This window comes from Glandiceps talaboti, chromosome 20 (assembly GCF_964340395.1).
Source record: "Glandiceps talaboti chromosome 20, keGlaTala1.1, whole genome shotgun sequence".
In the NCBI taxonomy this organism is placed as follows: Eukaryota; Metazoa; Hemichordata; class Enteropneusta; family Spengelidae; genus Glandiceps; species Glandiceps talaboti.
In genome coordinates this window covers 16989287-17011771 of record NC_135568.1, presented here as the reverse complement: position 1 = coordinate 17011771, position 22485 = coordinate 16989287, and the positions used below count along the sequence as shown (strand labels likewise).

At 34.4% G+C, this 22485-nt stretch overlaps 1 protein-coding gene across 1 annotated transcript; it reads right to left on the bottom strand.

The window, feature by feature from the left end:
• Positions 1-1170: 1170 nt before the first annotated feature.
• On the bottom strand, positions 1171-21364 carry LOC144450623 (solute carrier family 23 member 2-like). Its single transcript, XM_078141269.1, has 13 exons — positions 21334-21364; positions 16354-16571; positions 14636-14799; positions 11956-12044; positions 11285-11355; positions 10120-10301; positions 9630-9750; positions 6024-6180; positions 5343-5593; positions 4203-4332; positions 3155-3298; positions 2284-2379; positions 1171-1481 (listed from the first exon to the last, which is right to left on the bottom strand). The coding sequence occupies exons 2-13, from the start codon at positions 16546-16548 to the stop codon at positions 1294-1296; spliced, it is 1788 nt and encodes a 595-aa protein (XP_077997395.1). The 5' UTR covers positions 16549-16571; positions 21334-21364; the 3' UTR covers positions 1171-1293.
• Between the last annotated feature and the right edge of the window lie 1121 nt (positions 21365-22485).

Sequence of the window (22485 nt, the reverse complement as noted above, 5' to 3'; positions counted from 1 at the left end):
AGTTACTAACAACTCAAAGTGCTTTGAAATTGACAATTGTAAAACTGCTCAATACAAACAGTCATTCTTTGTAAAAACTCTAGTAGACTGGAACCATCTGGACAATAGTACTGTGTGCGCTAAATCTTGTGACGCCTTTAAAATGGCAGTCACTGTCAAAAACCATTCTGGCTAAATACTCTCCCCCGGTGTGTTATTCCTTACCCAGGACCTACACCGTAACTATACAGATACAGAATGAGGGGTTGGAGATTCTTGCTGTGCCGTATCCTAAAAAACAATAATATTTTCTTTTGTTTTTAATGAATAGGTTTTTGCACAAAAAGTACCCTAATGGTGAACAAAAGGTAGACAGGAAAGGCTGATCCTATACTAGAGAAAATTTCCATCACCTTGAGCCAGTACTACTGTCATACAAAATAGTGTTTGCCTCGAAGGGGATATTTTATTATACGAATCATTGTCTTAGTCTCTACTGTGTAAATTCAATCCAACAATAATTATATGCAATTGAATAAAAGGAAAAATTAATTATGTACGTATGCAGAATTATTACGATACATTATCATGTATGTCTCAGAGTGAAACTTTAACATTAAGAATTTTGTATGCATAAACATTTCATTTTACTTAACAATAGAATAGACCACGATTTGTTATAATACGAAAAATATAAGTTGCTCTTAATGTAAGTGTTGTATGTAAAAGAAGTAAGAATTAGTTTTTGTAACAATAAACACACACCTTCCTCCATCCATACCCATCCCCTCCCTCCTTACCTACCGACATACACACCTGCATGATGCCTACACACACACACACACACATATATATATATATATATATATATATATATATATATATATATATATATATATATATATATATATATATATATATATATATACCTACCTACCTACCCATATACATACATACATGCATACATACATACATACATGCATACATACATACATACATACATACATACATACATACATACATACGTACATACGTACGTACGTACGTACGTACGTACGTACGTACATACATACATACATACATACATACATACATACATACATACATACATACATACAATATTTTGAATTTCCTAGAATATTGAAGTCTCTGTGTTAAAAGATTCAATCTGTATACTACTGATTATAAAAATGCGCATCGTTTGATTGAAATTAATTGTAAATATTAAAGAATGTATCAGTAGTGGTAAAATTAAAGTTATAAATTGCAAACTGTATGATAATGGATCAGAACATAAAGTCCTCATGAAAAAAGTTATGAAATCTCGGCTTCATGTTTTGTACCAAAGGTTGGGCAAAGTGGTAGATATCGAGTCCACCTCCATCGTTTCATGTAAGACATACAGCAAGGAAGATCGTAGAGAGAAAGTGATCCCTGCATATGGTCTTTTCCTTGTCGACATTTTGGATTCCATGCCATTAATCCCCGTACTTCACGTGTACCTGTAGGAAAAAGAAATTGAATAATTGAATTAAATGTCCCTAATGTGCCAAATAAATCTAATGCTATAAGCCTATAGCACCCTCTGGTGTTCTTTGTATGTGAGGCATGGGCGACTATAGGCCCCTCAGCCTCAGAGCTATTTCTCGAAATTACAACCATAGACCTATAGAGAGATATGGTGCGAGAATGGACGAATAAACTAAAAAGATCATTAATTATAAAGTTCATGCGCTGTAATTATGATAATTTCGCCTCGCATGAAAACCAGATTGTAATGTTAGCTCCCCCACATGGCACATCCATCAACCCATATGCACATACATACATACATACATACATACATACATACATATATACATACATACATACATACATACATACGTACATACGTACGTATGTACATACATACATACATACATATACGTACGTACGTACGTACGCACATGTACACATACATATACACACATACATATATATATACATCGTTATTTTTAAATTCAATACACTATCGACAGGCATACATGTTCCCACTAATGTTTCAATATTTCAAAAATGAATTGTTTCCATTATGTTAACAGTGAGCCTTGACCTTCATTATTGTCATCTAAACTATTGGTATTACTACTTCTACGATTCACGATCTTAGTGTAAATATATCACAAAAATGACCATTCACATTTGAAGTATGTGTCCTTTACAAAACTCGCTCTGCATTAATTTTAGAACTTTTATGACAGCGAGTCATATGATAGCGAGTATTTATTACATAATGATATTATTTTTTTTAAATTGTAAACAAACCTGGTATTGTGTTGTCCAAAATAAAACCTGTGATGCCAGCGATGAACATTTTCGTAGTCAATAACACAGAAAGGATTTGGTCAATCTCAGAGACACCTGTGTTTTCGGGAAAAAATATCAAAATACAAGTAGATTATCAACTAATTTGTTGGTTTGACGATCTAGTTGAAGACCATTGACTTACAAGTTACATATTTAGAGACACTATTCTCTAATATCTTTCTTCGTTCAGTCGAATAAATAATTAAATATATTGAAATCACAATCCAGTCACTTGGTGAATCCATAATTAGGTATCGTGGTAAAAGGTTTCACAGGAATCAAATAACCAACCAACCAACCAACAAACAAACAAACGAACAAACAAACAAACAAACAACAACGATCACTTCCAAAAGCAAGTGCCAGTCGCTAGTCGTGTCTCAATAACGCAACGAAGATTGTTATTTATTATACTCCGGAAGTTCAAGAATTAAACACAAAACTCAACCTTACATTAAATGTATAAATCAGATTCTATTGTTATTTACATTAATTCTTTTTAGCTCGGTATGTGTGCTGATACGCAATACTCTGCGAGCAAAATTTGAAAAATTCAAAAAAGTCAGTTATGATTGCTGAAATAACCGTGATGTAAGCGTTACTCAAGACTAATGATGTGTATGTATGGTGTCAGTCATTTATGTAATGATTCTGATGGTTTACAATTATGATACAGGTATATGTAAGATAGACCCCCCATCCACCCACCTCCCTCTATTTTCAGTATCAATTACCATCTTGCTATGCAATACAGGCAAAACGAAAAGGTTCGATAGAATTCATCCCAAGATGAAATTGCAATATCATCCATGATTACCCTATTTCTTACCTGTGTCTATGGTGTCAGCATTTTCCTTGAAATACTCAGGTATGATCACACCAGTCACAATGGCAACCCCAAAAATACTTAAATTCCTCGGAATATTCATATTCACATATTGTAGATTCGCTGCACCGACTGCAAAGATCATGCCTATCGGATAGATAAGAAAGTTTGTCCTGAGAACTTTATCCCTTTATAAAATAAAAAGACTAATACGTATGTCACCTTGCTTGTCACTAATATTCAAATATATGTTAATCTTTGTTTATCCCTTTGGCCTTGTCTCGACGTTACCAACGATTTGTTTACAATTAAACTAAAATTAAAAAAAATTACACCATGACAGATCGAGGGGGAGCAACTGTGTACAAAATGATACTCATTTGAGACCCCCGAGCTCCAAACCCAAACTGTTCTCATACCAAAAATCTAAGAACTCACACCAAATGTATCGCACAAAATAGATACCATGGATTGGTTTGAAGTGTCTCAATTGCAAGAACAGGACTCATCGTTGTAATTATAGTGATGTTTTCATCTTAATATCGCCAAACTTGGTAATAACTACAATGCAGTGTCACAGAAAGTGTCTCATGAAGACATCAAAACACGACATTGTCAACGAAATCAAACACTGATATGGTTTCCATTAAATCATAATTTTTAATTTACAATTTGTAGTACTGACTGGATATCTTACTTTGCTGAAAAAGTATGCCCTTTCCCATACCTTGTGAGCACAAAAAAAACCCCACTCCTTTCCAGAGGACGCTCCCCGTATGATCATGATCGTCCATGGGAGCTCCCCTCCTCCCGATAAGAATGGAGAAACTAATCACAAGTAGATGGTTTTAGCACACCTTGTGACAGGCCAACTTTGTAGCTTGTAGAAATATTTTGTAAATAAAATCTATATACAAACTGTAACCTCCCAACATGGTGAGATTTTCAAACAGCCGTTGACGCTATAAATAAAAAGTTTAATAAAAGTCGCTTATTTCGAAGGGAAAATTTGCATATTAACTTTCAATTATGTTCAGAAAATCCTTCTCACCAGAGTTGACCCACAAAATTGCCCCAAACACTGGCGCCGGTATGGATGACAAAATGGCGGCAAATTTACCAGACAATGCAAATGAGAATGTTATTAGACTTGTACACTGAAATACACGTCGACTGCCGACCTGTGGTAAAAATGAAAAGAAAAATGTGTTTGCAAATAAATGTCTTTGTAGAAGCCATGCTAATACTCCTCAAATACTTTAGTTCTATCTGACTAAAGGGAGATATGATTTATAAGAAATCGGAGGCAACAAAATAAATATATCACAAATTGTCTGTGAAAATGCAGAAAGTAGCTGGATTTTGACAATTGACCCTGGAGATCAAAGATCAATATTTCAAAAGAATATGTAATCCTTATAATATGGGTTAGACAGTTGAATGGATTCTGATTGAATTACAGCTGCACTAATTCAAATTGGAATGTTTATTATGTTTTTCTTGTTTGTTTTTAAAAAAATGTTTTGTTATAAAATAACGTACTTGTAATATCGTATACCCTGAAATGTATTTCATCACTTGATGGTAAATAAAATTTATGTAGCTGTATACACGATCAATGACATCAAAATGATACTTGGGCCTGCACCCAAAAACCAACGCCCTCAACGATAATCAGGATTTCATGATCTGTTTATGCACTGTTAATAGACAATTTCGACCATTGACTAACATTGAGTGTGTGTTATCGATATTCTTAGTGAATATGTTATGCTTGTCTATTAGTACTCTACTTACAACTAGTCCAGGTTTACCATGGTAACAGATTCAAAACCAAACTTTTGCTCTTAAACTTGCCACTACAATACCTACAGATAATATTGACCACCAATTAACAGATATTTTTGTAAGTAATTGACCAACTTTAGTGAATATATCTGTGGCTATTTGATGAAAAAAATCCCAGTTTCAGCTGGTGAAGTTTTAGCGTTTTCTGAATAATGTAGTAGATCACGATTGCGTACAACATATGATATGGAATGGAATGGCCCACACATAAATGCAAGACATATGGCTTAATTTTGAAGGTTTACCCTGGAAGTCACAGTGTAGGTCAAAGGCCACTGTCTTACATTTTGCAGAAAGATGTAAGGGGCTCCCCTGTTATATAATAGTACATGCATAGACTTACCCTGGTTATGGCAATGGCACCGATATTTTGAGAGTATGACGTAAGTCCCAGTGAACCCCACATGCCAGCTATTATGCAAGCAAATCCTTCTGTAAAAACACCGCGATTGACAGCATGGGATGGTGGTGATGGTGCGCCACTTAGTTTAGCAACTGCATAATAATCACCAATGGACTCTATGGTTGAGACAAGTACACCACAACACATACCAACTACAGCACCAACACTAAATGTTGGTGAACCCCACCTGACTGTAATGAAATTGTATACATTTAAGATGAAGAATGTCAGCAACGACGATAACATTTTGAGTCGTCGGAAAGTTATTTTCTTGAATATCATGATGATGGCGGTATGACGACAAAGACGAATCATGGCCGTGGAGATTGTGATGAGGATTGGTGATGACCACGACTATATTACCATGGGTTTTCATTTCTGTTCTTGATTTAAAAAAATAAATAGTACCCCCCCCCTCCCGTCAATGCCTGCACAAAATATACTGACCATTCCCCAAATGCTTGTATGAAAATTAATGATCCACCTACATAAATACTATTAATTTATAGTGAATGTCCAGTACCTCAACGTTATCATGATACATAATGAACCAGTCATGGTCAGAAGCCTAGCACTTGAGACAGAAGACTGGCAGATTTGCATAATAACCGGATAACTTACATGGAAGAGGGAACCATATCCATGGAAGGTCATCCGATGAGATTGTGTTCCTGTCAGTTCTGGCTCCAAACGCCGGATCAGTTTTATCGTCCGTAAAAACATTCGTTAAAGTTAAAATATAACAAAAGAACCACGAGATGCATATCGCAAAGAGTATCTGTAATGACATACAAAATAATAATATAACATTTTGTGAAACCAAAAACAATGAGATGAAGAAAATGAGCCTAAATATATTCATAAATTGTGAAATAACTTTTCTATCTATAACTCTGTCAAAGGACTAGTGGCATGACCTGCGTCTTTTATACAGTTGTTTTGAACTAAGCTAATGCAAGAATTTGAAAATCATAAGTGATAATATAATGGACTTTAGGGACTATATAGAAGTAATATGTTTTGTGTTTTCACCTCCCGTAAGGGGAGGTAATGTTATGTAAGTATCTCTCAGCCCATCTGTGTGTATGTCTGTCTGTGTGTCTGTCTATCTGTTTGTCTGCCTCTGCATGTGTCTGTGAACATATCTCAAAAAGTACTGCTCCAATTATTATGAACGTTGCCACTAGTATATCTTATGGTAAATGCAAGAGCTGATTTAAGAAGTAAGTACAAAACAAATGCGTATCAATGAATCATTTGCATAAATAAAGAGTTTTAATTATCGAGCATTGTATTATACCAGTATATTGAAGGCGCATATGGAAAGATCTGATTGGTCTAGACATCGAACTAGCATGTCTGAAATGAGCAAAAGTGCACGGTTGGCACACGTCCTAATTTTGTTGTTCACTGTTGTTCGTCTGCGCGAGCGCTGTAGTCGGCCGCCTGGATACTGACAGTGAACTTTGCGAATTGTCAGAGGAGGATTTTCTCAATGAGACAATATTTTATGGGAAATTACGACGGAAATTTCGAATGCAGCCAAGTTATCGCGTATTTGTACAAATCATCGCCAACTAAGGTCAAGGTATGCACACGATCGGTTCAAGTACTAGTAGTACCGTCTAGCCTCGGCTGGCGTGGAAACAAGTGAGCTGTCCTGTCCATCTCGTCCTGTCTGTCAAAAACATGATATTTAATTTATATAATTGTCTGGAATCCTGTCCTAGAGTACCAGTCATATATCCGAGAGGGAAAACCTCAAACCCGAAATTCTTCCAGTAATATAAATAAATTGCAAATATCAACCTGCCGCCATGTCACTTTACCGAGTCGCGATGTCGACCGGGCATGAAGCATGCTGTATTCAATAAACTACTTCAAGTTTATACCTTGAGTCAAACAGGTTGTTTATTCATCACTGTACACTTCTAATGAGCCGATCAATGTACAGATTATCCCTAGAAACGACTACCGGATAAAATAAACCCAGTCGCTGCACGACGTTCATGTCATGGTTGAGGCCAAGATCTACCATATCATGTTTAAAGCAGCGTTGTTGTTATGTATACAAATAAGTCACATGGGGCACATATGAAACTAGAAAACGTTAGTTCTTATCTTGTTTCTGATATTTTCAATATACTTGTATAAATTAGTAGCAATAAACCACCCCTGGGAATGGTATACCACTCGGTCTTGACCAGTGAACTCAATCGCTCGTGCATATATTTCGTTCACTGGTCAAAACTGAGTGATATACCTTCCCCAGAGGGTGGTTTATTGCTTAAATATCTCACTCTTTAGGCTTATAATTACACGTAAGATATGACTTAGATTAATGATCAGTAATTACATATGCTTGACTGTGTCTTTAAACATACTGTATATATATTAATGAGAAATTTTAATCAACAGATTCAGTTTTCGCATTACCATTTGTCGCCTGGAGGGGGCACAGCAACTTGCCGTATTTGGCGACAAATATGACTTTTATGCTTGTCAACACAATTGTGTATATTTTTGTTGTCGTTGTTGTTGTTGTTGTTGTTGTTGTTGTTGTTGTTGTTTAATTAAATGTTTGTTAGATTTTTGTAACAGTAAGCGCGAAAATATGGATTCATTAGACCTACTCAGGTAATAACACAACCAACACACTATTAATTACCAATTATTTGAAACTACAAAATTTGATATTTATATACATGTTTTTGACAATTTTGTCTAATATTGATAAATAATCTTTGCATGTTCCCACTATTTTATTCCCTTTGGACGATTCACCTATATAACACCAGTCCTCCATGTCTCTGAGTGAAATCAAGCAGTCTTCATTTGCAAATCTTGTGCAATAATTGAAAAATGCCCCTTAAATGATGTATGATGATGGTTGACCCTGTCTTGGAAAATAACAATATTTTCTCCATTTCAGATACATGTGTACGATTCGTATGTAAGTGGCCACCTCAACTAATTTTGTGTTCATGTACACACAGAAGAATTCAACGTTCAATATAAAATCACATTATCAAAATACTATACGACTAATGAAATGCGATTCATTTTTAACTCCTGTAAGGGGATGCATTGAAATGACGATGTGTGTTTGTGTGTGTGTGTGTGTGTGTGTGTGTGCGTGTCTGTCTGTCTGTCTGGCTGTCTGTCTGTCTTTGTCATAATTTAAAATAAACGGCAGGCTCAATTATAATGCAATTTGCTACATATCTTCCTTATTATGCTAATGGGAAGAACTGATTAGATTTTGGTAAACATCCAATGAGTAATTAGGCTATATCTTTGGAACACATACTTCAAATTCAATATAATTTGGTTCTTATGTTAACCATAACAAAGTGCATATCCTATAATGTTTGTTGATTCAGCTTAAAGCTTTTATAAATAATTGGCATAATTAATGAATTTCGGTAATTAGGTTATATCTCAAACATGCATACTTATATTTCAATATGATTTAGTACATAAGTTAACCATAACTAAGCGCATATGTCCTATAAAGTTTGTCGATGTAGATTACAGTTTTAATGAATAATTTGCATAATTATTTACTTTCGGTAATTCCGCTTTATCTTAAGAATGCAAGCTTTAAATTTCATATAATTTGGTGCATATGCCATCCATAACAATGCGCACACGTTGTTGACATAGCCTTTACTTTTAATGAGTAATTTGAATAATTAATGATCTTTAATAATTAAGCAATGTCTTTAGAATGCACATTTTAAATTCCATATACTTTGGCACACACATCAAACATGACAAAGCCGCATTCTATAAAGCCTGTTGATATAGTTTTTAATTGTGTGACTAATTTGCATAATTAATAATTTTCGGTAGTAAGGTTATTTTTTAAGAATGCAAACTTCAAATTTCAGATAATTTTGTATATGTATCAATGGTCAATGGTAAATAAGTGCATGTGTCATTTTAAGCTTGATGTTGTAACTTATAATCTAAATGGTACACTTGCATAATCAATGTTTTTTTTGAAATAATTAGACAATATGTTAACGCTTCAAATTTCTTTTAGTTTCATACAATTCATCTTTCAATTAAGTGGTACATCATGTATAATAGCTATAGTTTAGAATTTTATATTCGAATAATGTGTGCAAGCCTAAAAATCTATGGTTTTGCCCTTACAGGAGGCATTCAGTTTAAATCTGGTATGATGAATGTCAAAACGTAGTATATGCAAATTACACTCACCGAATAGAGAGCAAATATCCTGGAGTAACCTCTAATGCAACCAGTGCGTTTACTGAACGTAGGGTATGGAACATTTATTTTACTTAAATATTGGCTGAATAAAAACAGCAAAGCCAGTGTCCTGAAGATAAATAATATGAAGGATTCAAACATGTATTCAAGGGATAATAAAATATTATGAGAGAAGAAATTGACTGTAAAAAAATATTCCTGACCAAGAATTTTGACTGACCTATCAGTCGTTCCAGTAATTTTGCTCGCCAGTTTAAAAACATTGTAATATCACTACTCACCGCTAGTAGACTTCAAAGTTGTGACGTACATGCCTTTCGTGATGATCTAAAGCTACCGACCTTGACTAATAGAATATTTAATTTGTTGAATTTTGTTTGAGAACTGTTACTAGTACATACTTTGTTCTGGAAGTTTTATAACAATAAATACATCGAGGAACATTTGCCAGATATAATGAAATGTAGGTATAACTTACATAAAGGCAATACCCCAATGTTTACTGGAATCATTCATAGCTGACGAGGACATGGCCAAGCCAAGCACACAAATAGTAGGTGCCACTGTTAAAGGTCCGATGAATCGCAGTAGAAAACCAAAGAATCCACTAAGTCCGAGAAGAGTTTGAAACAAGCCTGCCACTAGAATGGCTCCTTGCAGCTGTAGAAGTAAACAAAGATTCTGTCTTCCAAAGTCAACACGAGATATTTAATTTTGTCATAGGCCTCCATTTAAAATATCTGATGAACTCCTCCACCCCCCCCCTCATCCCACTGTAGAAAGGATAACACACACATTTTTCTTCGTACTATTTGAACTCGTAGTCTGCTAGACACTCCGAATGTTAAAAATAAAATGTTTCATATGTTTTTGGGGTCCATATCATGTTTGTTGTAATTCATCAACACACAAATTCACACAATACAATTCAATCTAGATATATTTTTCTGTTGTTTTTTTTCAATATAAATCAACAGCTCTGAGGGCAATACGAAGGATGTATCAATTAGTTTGTTGTGACGCATGCTCAGTGCAGTTCTACAAAACGTCATATCTGTAAGTACGAAATGCTAACATAACCCATAACAAAAACCGCTATATCTCCTCTACATGATACTTTTAGACTGTGTCGACAAAGATAGAAAGTACTATCAATAGAGTAAGTAGTTTACGTTAAAGCTATACTAACTGCAACTGAAATGATTTCTTAAACTGTTTGGTTTGTCATAAAGACTTACTTGTAACATCATACACCCTGAATAGTACTAGTATTATACCTGTTGGTAAACACATTTTGCATAGCTATACACTTAATATGGTACAATAAATCCAATCAAAGTTATTTTGGTCCGCACCAAAAAATGAGCGACCAAATGCAATCATGATTTCAACCTGTTACTGTACTACTTATGGATAAAATCAACCTCTAATCAACATGTACAATGTTTAGTTATTTGTATTTTAACACTTTTCAGTGAATTTTGATTGTCTGACCGAACAAGTAAAACTCAGCTGAGGCTAGTGCAGCTTTGACTGTGGTCGAGGTGACATGGTGTCTGGACCATAAAGAACTGTTAGTCGGACAGAACGTAGGGATCAGTTTAAAACGAGTCATTTGATGATTTTTCTTTGTATAATGTTACCTCATTAATTCTGTCCGATGACGTAACGTCTGAGTTTGAAGAATTTCTAGTTCCGTTCACTAAGCCAGGCTCTGAAATAATAATCAAACGTGGGTAATTTCATTCTCAGACTGGTGACTCTCCTGTAGTGTACACACTATACAGTACACAGAAGTTTGTGTAGTGTAGACCATCTGAGCGCCCCCAACGAATGTAGTTAGGCTTGTTTCGTTTATGATTTGTGTAGCAGAATATGGGACTGGGAATATTTTTGATTGAATCAAAGTCTAGCTTGTCGACACTGTTGTCATACTCAAGACAGGTTTGTCCAACCTTTAAAATTCTAAACTAATGCTTTGCTATGTCACCAATGTTGTAAAAAGTAAATGTATGTTGAAAATGTTACTCAAATAAAAGTTGAGGCACTATTTTTATTTTGTAAAGGGAGCTGTTCGTCATTTTAGTTCTTCAAATCTGACAAAACAATGAACAAAGTTAGTCTGACGTTTTCTTTCTCTGAATTGAATATAAAAATAAACATGGAATCTTCACAAATAACGTAAAGTCGATCGAACACCCACCCACCCACCAACCCACCCATACACTCGTTATCCATATTCCATATAATCATGCATCCATCCACATTCCTCCATTCCATCCGCTTATTCCATCTATTCATCCATCTCTCTTACCTGGCAATGTACATTTCCACTGTGGTAGATTCATAATAACCACAGCTGGTACAAAGTAGGAAAAGGCATTACCCTGTACGATTGGTAATCTGTAATAAACGACATAACGTAATTATGTTTGAGTACTTTTATTCGATTACTTTCATTTATGTGTTATTTGCACGTGCGGGAAAATATGTTTTACTGGGAACCACATCTGTTGGGATATGATATACACAGTCCAAAACGCGACAGAAACACAGCATAATGAAACACTGCAAACTGACATCTCTTTGAGAAGATTGATTACAACAGTACAAGTAATACATAAATACATGACTGGAACTTAGTAATACATAAATATATAACTTAGACCTAGTAATACATAAATATATAACTTGGACTTAGTAATACAGAAATATATAACTTGGACTTAGTAATACATAAATATATAACTTGGACTTAGTAGTACAGAAATATAACTTGGACTTAGTAATACATAAATATATAACTTGGACTTAGTAGTACAGAAATATATAACTTGGACCTAGTAATACATAAATATATAACTTGGACTTAGTAATACATAAATATATAACTAGGACTTAGTAATACAGAAATATATAACTTGGACTTAGTAATACATAAATATATAACTTGGACTTAGTAGTACAGAAATATATAACTTGGACCTAGTAATACATAAATATATAACTTGGACTTAGTAATACATAAATATATAACTTGAACCTAGTAATACATAAATATATAACTTGGACTTAGTAATACATAAATATATAACTTGGACTTAGTAATACATAAAGATATAACTAGGACTTAGTAATACATAAAGATATAACTTGAACCTAGTAATACATAAATATATAACTTGGACTTAGTAATACATAAATATATAACTACAACCTAGTAATACATAAATATATAACTTGAACCTAGTAATACATAAATATATAACTTGGACTTAGTAATATATAAATATATAACTTGGACTTAGTAATACATAAATATATAACTTGGACTTAGTAATATATAAATATATAACTTGGACTTAGTAATATATAAATATATAACTTGAACCTAGTAATACATAAATGTATAACTTGGACTTAGTAATATATAAATATATAACTTGGACTTAGTAATACATAAATATATAACTTGGACTTAGTAATACATAAATATATAACTTGGACTTAGTAATACATAAATATATAACTTGGACTTAGAAATACATAAATATATAACTTGAACCTAGTAATACATAAATATATAACTTGGACTTAGTATTACATAAGTACATAACTTGAACCTAGTAATACATAAATATATAACTAGGACTTAATAATACATAAATATATAACTTGGACTTAGTAATACATAAATATATAACTAGGACTTAATAATACATAAATATATAACTTGGACTTAGTAATACATAAATATATAACTTGGACTTAGTAATACATAAATATATAACTTGGACCTAGTAATACATAAATATATAACTTGGACTTAGAAATACATAAATATATAACTTGGACCTAGTAATACATAAATATGTAACTTGGACCTAGTAATACATAAATATATAACTTGGACTTAGTATTACATAAATATATAACTTGGACTTAGTATTACATAAGTACATAACTTGAACCTAGTAATACAGAAATATATAACTAGGACTTAATAATACATAAATATATAACTTGGACTTAGTAATACATAAATATATAACTTGGACTTAGTAATACATAAATATATAACTACGACCTAGTAATACATAAATATATAACTTGGACTTAGAAATACATAAATATATAACTTGGGCTTAATAATACATAAATATATAACTTGGACTTAGTAATACATAAATATATAACTACGACCTAGTAATACATAAACATATAACTTGGACTTAGAAATACATAAATATATAACTTGGACTTAGAAATACATAAATATATAACTTGGACTTAGTAATACATAAATATATAACTTGGACTTAGTAACACATAAATATATAACTAGGACTTAGAAATACATAAATATATAACTACGACCTAGTAATACATAAATATATAACTTGGACTTAGAAATACATAAATATATAACTAGGACTTAGTAATACATAAATATATAACTTGGACTTAGAAATACATAAATATATAACTACGACCTAGTAATACATAAAGATATAACTTGAACCTAGTAATACATAAAGATATAACTTGGACTTAGAAATACATAAATATATAACTAGGACTTAGTAATACATAAATATATAACTTGGACTTAGAAATACATAAATATACAACTTGGGCTTAGTAATACATAAATATATAACTTGGATTTAGTAGTACAGAAATATATAACTTGGACTTAGAAACACATAAATATATAACTTGGATTTAGTAGTACATAAATATATAACTTGGACTTAGTAATACATAAATATATAACTTGGACTTAGAAACACATAAATATATAACTTGGACTTAGTAATACATAAATATATAACTTTAACTTAGCAATACATAAATATATAACCTAGAGCTAGTACTATATAAATATATAACTTGAACCATAGGCACTTAATTACTTAATTAATTTACATTCGCGTTATATTCATGAGAAAAGACCCATGACCTATGACGTCAATTGTATATTCATTCCTTACCTTGTACCAAACGTACACTGAAGAAATGTTCCCACGGCTCCAGCAAAACACATGGCACTGAAGAGATGGCTGAACAAAAGTCCTTTGTCTTCATCCGGTACACATAGTATACTCATCAAAAGGAACGGCATTAAAAGATATCCGCTTATTTCTACCAAACTTTGCTGTAAAATTTGAAGAAAAAAATAAAACAGTTACAGTACTTTAACCAAGCGTGTAAATGAAGTAAAATAAGGTTACCATGACAATTTTTCCTTCTGGGAGATGATCTCACCAGACAAATACTCAGTCATGCACAAACTAGGAAGAAAGAAAGTAGTTTGCACATCGCCGAGTGTTTGTTTGGTGTGATAATCGCCAAGAAGAGAAGAGATAAAGCAATTTCGGTGTAACTGGTCCCCTCGGTAATTATAGGATGAATGGTGTTTTAATTTAGATACGAGGAGAGGAATGGATAAGATGTCATTATTTAGTCAATAATGAGAGAGTTATATACAGCTGATGAAACTAACCAGAGAAAGAAGGAAATATAGTTTTATATCACCACAAAAATCAATCAAAAATCGATCGATCGATCAATCAATCAATCAATCAATCAATCAATCAATCAATCAATCAATCAATCAATCAATCAATCAATCAATCAATCAATCAATCAATCAATCAATCAATCAATCAATCAATCAATCAAACCATCAATCAATCAGTCAATCAATCAGTCAATCAATCAATCAATCAATCAATCAATCAATCAATCAATCAATCAATCAATCAATCAATCAATCAATCAATCAATCAATCAATCAATCAATCAATCAATCAATCAATCAATCAATCAATCCATCCATCAATCAAACAATAAATCAATCCATCAAGCATTCAATCACATAATCAATCAATCAATCAATGAATCAATCAATCAATCAATCAATCAATCCATCAATCAATCAATCAATAGATCGATGGATCGATCAATTAATCAATTACACGATCGCTGCTTCCAGCGTTAATGCAAGACTCAATGCAAGACAAAAGCGATATGATTCACAACATTGTGAAATAATTCTGATTTTGTTATTTACAACTTCTCCCCATACTTGATTCGAAAACAATGTGATGTCACCATAAGGTGCTACTTTCGTGTGCCATGCTGCAGTTTGCAAGATTCACTGGTCATACAGTAGCCTTCACTTGGTCACGATGCTTCAACTTGTATAATTGTATTTAATGCTATAAACATGACATAAACTCTGATATAGGAATCGGCCACATTTCTTTTATTCACTTTATTTGTTTTGTTGTTTTGAATATTTCACCACAAACTATTTTAATAAGACTGTACCAAAGTGCTAATTTTGAGCCTAATTTCAGAATACCACTGCTCTGCTTGAAATGTGCAGCTAGCTTGATACCCTTTCATGACCCACGTCACGGTGTTCCTGTACGCTTGCGAACAAAAAACAAGATATTTTTAAATCTCTTCGATGTCTTTGCTCACTTGGAAACTAATAAAACAAATATTTATTCTTGGAAGATGCACTGTCACAATTATTAAGACAACAATAGGTAGACGATAGAACATGTTCATAATTCTGTGTAAATTTATTCAAAATGACACCTCTTCAAAGGTCACTTAAGTACTTTCCCCCAGAAGCATGGCTTCGCGAGGTCGTTCGCCTGATTATGACCAGCCATTGTGTAGTCATGGTACTACATACCTGAAATCCAAACCCGATACATTCATACCAGGGTGGGTTATCATCTACTGCATACTTCAATTCCATTTCTTTTCTTTTTACGTCATCTTGGACTTGATCTTGAAAATCTTCTTCTCCAGTGTTCACTGCAATGGTCAAGCTCTCATCCGGGTCCTTGACCTCATTCAAATCAATGTCATTAGCTTTGAAGTCCATATCTTCTCTACAGCAAACAGCTACTATTAAACATGTATACGGTAAAATTGTTTTAGATGCTATTCCCCACTATTTTTCCTCGTTGACCTCAGGAATATACGCGGGCCTTTGTCTAGCGACGAGCAGTAACAAATCCCTTATCAGGCTTAATGATGAGACATATTGGATGATATATAATAATTATACCAGCCCTAGTAATATCAAAGAAAGGCGAGGAAAGTAATGTCAATATTGAACGTTTTGAATCATCATATTTCGAACCCAGCAGAATCAGTGACGTAGACACGCGTTGCCGTGTCAAAGACGCGCGTTAAGGGGGGGGGGGGGGTGTCAAATTCAAACAAATGAATATATTTTTCTTATACTTTGCATACCTAAGCAGTGATATCTAAAAAATGCAAAGAAAATACTATGTCACTACCTTTATTTTCAAGATAATGACCATTTCTTGTATTTACACATATTGTTTTGGGTCAAAACAAGTAGATTTACAACAATTAACTACATCACAATTTTTGACAGTTAAATATTATCCCTTGAGCACTTAATGAACTTACATATTTTAGTGCAATGTATATTATGTCCAGACATATTTGTTTGTAATTTATTTATATTTTTTCATAAAATGCTGTTATTTTATCCCCTGCTGCTTTACGATTTTTAAAGAAAAATATAAGAAAACTTCAAAAAAAAGGATAAACGTCGGTGATAGATTATTTGTATATGCTGCATGTGTACAATGTATTATTCCAGCTATTAATCAATGAAAAAAAAATATGGGGTCAGCACGTCCGTCTAAATTCTAGAATTGAAATTGTCATCCCCCTTACTTAATTGGTCAACATTTAAAATGTCCATCCAATTTAAAATCAGTATGTAGTAATACTATGAATACAACGTCAGTATGTAGTGAGGAAAAATAGTTCTTTTGTTGACACTTTATTTTAGTGCTGTGCCATAGTGAAAATTCTTCCATTTCTCAATTTGGGGAATATTAGTACTATATAGTTGGAGAGACAGCTGAAAGATAATCTTTTTTTTGGTTGAATACATCTACTGAAAAACAAACTATAAATCCATTAATTTTAATTTGGCAGGACTATATGTATATTTAACATCACAAGAAAATAAGAGATTTTTCGAGATGGAAACAATGTAATTATGATTTGATGCATATATCTTGTATTTGGGTTGTTGGGATTACTCATGATGGAGGAGATATTAATGGATGAATAAAAGTGAACACACCACAGTAAGCTTGTACAACACTACTGGAGAAGACAATACATCCAGGTGTACTTTATTTCAAAGTGATCCCCTGAGGGCACTATAACAGTATATTTGCATATTAGGTATAATGAATAATTCACAACTATGTAAATGAGGTCAGTCACAGTGAATGTATATTCTAACACCCCCTCTTGATCTCATTTTCCTGTATCTTATGCATTTGTCATTACAAAACTTAAATACAAGATATATGCATCAAATCATAATTACATTGTTTCCATCTCGAAAAATCTCTGATCCAAATACTCTCATGTTGCCTAAATTTGGCTTACGCCCAGTAAAAGCGAAATATGGCGTCTGATTTATACGTTTATTATAGCATCTATTTCGTATGTAGGCTGCCGCCATTACTGCATACGGCCACATATCTTTATCCAGGTTAGCCTGAATAAGTAGACATCTCCCCATTTCGAATAACGTTCTCCAATGCCGCTCAGCGGTCCCATTCTGATGAGGGGAATAGGGGGCAGAGGTTTCATGTCTTATTTTGTTCCTTCTCAGAAGCGACTTAAATGTCCTTGAAGTGAATTCGGAACCATTATCTGACCTTAGGGTCTTTACGTTTCCCCACGGGGAAGAATCTGCTAGGAATTGTTCCGTTGCAGCTAATGTGTCACTTTTACTTTTCAGGAAATAAACAAACATTAATCCTGAATAGTCATCTGTGAAAATCGCCGCATATTTGAAATTTCCCTTAGAAATTGGGTCGATGGGCCCAGCCAGATCTGTATGAACCAACTCTAATGGGACAGTTGAGCGAGCACGGGGTCCTCTATTCCGACCTTTTGTCATTTTCCCCAGTATGCAAATATTACAATCATCAGGTTTAGAAATATTACCAATCACTTTCATACCATCAACAAGTTTTTCAACTTTTACAATATCATCATGGTTACAATGACCTAGTATTTCATGCCAACCCTGCAAGTCACAAGTATAGTTAACATTATCAGATCTAGAAGTAACAGTATCACAATGTGTTGGCAGATAATACAATCTACCACGTTTCTCAATGTTAAACTTTGTACCGTCCTTGTGTCTTAGTTCCGCTGAATCAGGCTGAAATGTCACGCTTGCACCCCGTTCAGTTGCTGCCTGTACCGAAAATATGTCTTGGGCGTATGATGGAATGTATAAGGCATCTTTCAGTAATGCAAAGCTGTTTTTGCCGTTAACATCCAATAATGGAACTTTCACATCACCTCGCCTGAGAGCAACATTATTAGACTTCGTTCCATTTGCCAGTTCGATAAAGTGTTTATCTGGTCTAAATGATGCGTCATAATTGATAAATTTCGATTCATCAGTAATTATATGTGCAGTAGCACCACAATCTACCAACAGTTTATCATTCATCACGCTATTCACGCCTCCAGTAAACACATTTGCATGGAATGCAAAAGTATGTTCATCATTTGATTCTGTGACTTGGTTAACTTTGTCTTTACCATACATTTCTTTCCCCTTTCTGCGACATGTTCTGTTCGTGTGTGAGGAGTTTCGACAGACACTACACCATCTACTTGACTTTTTCTCGCACTTCCGAGCTATATGGCCTTTCTGACCGCACCTATAACATATAATATCACTTGTGGCCTTGGTCGTTGCGAATGAACTTTGATTTACAGGATTGTTACTGTTCACAGTCTTCATGATCGAGTCATCAAATGAAGTAGAAGATCTAGTACGTTCAGTGTCTTCAAAACTTCGTAAAGCAACTTTGAATTCACTAAATGTCTTCTCACTTTGGGTAATAACTACAACAAATGGCCTATAGCTATCTGGCAAGCCTTTTAATACCATAGCAATTAATAGACTATCGGTAACATTTTCACCTGCATCTTTGAGTGCTGCCGCTGTGGTCTCAGCTCGAATAATATAACTAGTTGGTGTTTCATGAGGTTGCATAACCAATGACGTGAGTTCAGTGTACAGTGTTATAATTCTAGGTGTGGTTGACCCAGCATAATGTTCTTTCAAAATCTTAAATGCTTTACGACCGTCATTCTCCGCATCTCTCATAACTAAAGACAGACTTTTATCATCCAAGAACTGAATTAACTCTGCATAGACTTCTTCATTTTTGTCTGCATCAACAGCCGTTCCTTCTGGCGTTATGATAATATCCTTGAGTTTTTGTAACTTCAAATACCCAAGAAACTTTACCTTCCACTGTTCAAATTTTCGCTCATCTCCATCGAAAATCAATCTCCCATAACGTCCGTGGACACTTGCACTGGGCCCATAACCTGTTGGGTTGTTGGGATTACTCATGATGGAGGAGATATTAATGGATGAATAAAAGTGATCACACCACAGTGAGCTTGTAAAACACTACTGGAGAAGACAATACATCCAGGTGTACTTTATTTCAAAGTGATCCCCTGAGGGCACTATAACAGTATATTTGCATATTAGGTATAATGAATAATTCACAACTATGTAAATGAGGTCAGTCACAGTGAATGTATATTCTAACACAGGGATGTATTATGGTTCCATTGGGAATGAATACATGAACTAATAGAACCGTTGAAAAGGTCTTCCACGACTTACTGAGCACTAAAGGAAAAATAGCGGAGTATATATGGTGATATTACCATAGATGTTTCTATCGGTACATTCGGATGAGTGGTGAGAATTGACTTGATTATAAGGTTCACTATGTGGTATGTGGTATGGTACGGTCTTGGCCCAGTGAAGAAGTATTTTTTTCACTGTCTATTGTCCTAGACCAGTCGCACGGTCATTAACCAGTGAAGAAGAATTAACTGTTTTCACTGTCTATTGTCCACGACCAGTTGCACGGTCATGGCCCAGTGAAGAAGAAGTATCCTTTTGATATGGCCGAATCCAACCTTTCTGTTTCGCACGTCAATGTGTTTGCTTGACCGGCAATATAGGGAGTGTGGTTGTTGATACATTTCATCAAGTCTAAAATTTATAAGACAGTTCATCTTTAAGTCATGGTTGTAAACTTAAGCTAAATTTCTTCGCAAGGACTTCTGCAACTCATACGAAATTACCTTCCGTTCACCCCAAATCTCCAATTCAGGAGTACGTACAGCGATCGAAAAACATATAACACTTCACTTCACTTCACTTCCAAACACGGGTTTGTTTCGCGTTCGAATGTTGACAGGAGCGCCCGTTTCAGTCTGCGCCGAAAGTTGCGTCGTTGACGTAATTCGAATTTGACACCTAGGCCTCCTACCTTAACGTTGACGTATCGACCAGAGTATATGTTCCATACTTTGTTGTTGAACCTGGCCAGTGCATGGCATAATGACCTAAATATAGTTTAAACGGCAGAACAGTTGGCAAATACAATAACAAGATAAATACAATAACAACGTATCAGCGCTGATACAGACCGTAAGGCTTTGCAATAAATAACTTTCTCTCAGGCAATAGGCTCTAAAATTTAACCTCACTAGCTGGAACTCATTTACGCTTTGAATATTTTAACTAGATGCACGTATAGGACGAACTTACCTGATGTCTTCAATGTACTGAAAGCAATATGTCTGACTCCCTACGTGTGAAGGTATTTGTATTCATTGACATAGTGGCGGTCAAGGGTCGCTGCTTACTATTGTCTGGTCATGTGACACCTTTCAGAATTATGGGACTCTTACCTGTAGCCACAATAAATGACAGTCCATTTATCACATATAGGGACTACATGTTTTTGTTCGTTTCTGAATTTTGCAATTACTTGTAAACATGTATAAAATATGTTTGAAAACTGTAAACATGTATACACTCAATGCACCCTGGCTAGTGTCATAAAGCCTAACACAAAAGGTGTACTTGTGGTTCCGGTAACCCGACCCCGTCTAGTGTTTCACTGCCAACCCTAAAAGTTTGTTTATGTATTCGAGAGAAAAAATAAAAGCGCGAAAAGTGTGAAGTCTCACGAGAAATAGTGGATGCAGAAATTGACATCAACTTCAAAAGACAATATGAAAAGTTCTTTCAATCGGTAATGGCTGTACATCTGATGAGAAGAAACCAATAACAGAGAGACCATATGGAAAACTACGGTAACTACCTGAACTAGATACTCACACAGAAAAAAATAAAAATAAAAGAATCTCCCTACCCAACCTATTTTAAAAATGAAGTTAATCATTGAACCACACATTTTTAGGCCTAAGCGGGACCCTTTGTTAAAACAGTTTAAATCATTTTCGTCTATTTTTCCACTGTTCATATTTGTTTGTCTGTCTGTCTGTCTGTCTGTCTGTCTGTCTGTCTGTCTGTCTGTCTGTCTGTCTGTCTGTCTGTCTGTCTGTCTGTCTGTCTGTCTGTCTGTCTGTCTGTCTGTCAGTCAGTCAGTCAGTCAGTCAGTCAGTCAGTCAGTCAGTCAGTCAGTCAGTCAGTCAGTCAGTCAGTCAGTCAGTCAGTCAGTCAGTCAGTCAGTCAGTCAGTCAGTCAGTCAGTCTGTCAGTCTGTCTGTCTGTCTGTCTGTCTGTCTGTCTGTCTGTCTGTCTGTCTGTCTGTCTGTCTGTCTGTCTGTCTGTCTGTCTGTCTGTCTGTCTGTCTGTCTGTTTGTTTGTTTGTTTGTTTACTAACAGTGTCATATACTGAAGTCGAAACGTTTCCCAGTGTACCAATGTTTTGTTCGTTTCTGAATGCAATCAA

Coding starts and splice junctions, on each gene's coding strand:
- LOC144450623 (XM_078141269.1), bottom strand. CDS start 16,548: ATGGACTTCAAAGCTAATGACATTGATTTGAATGAGGTCAAGGACCCG. Junction 11,356..11,955: donor GTGGAAATGTACATTGCCAG/GTAAGAGAGATG, acceptor TTATTATTTCAG/AGCCTGGCTTAGTGAACGGA. Junction 2,380..3,154: donor TGCTGACACCATAGACACAG/GTAAGAAATAGG, acceptor CCGAAAACACAG/GTGTCTCTGAGATTGACCAA.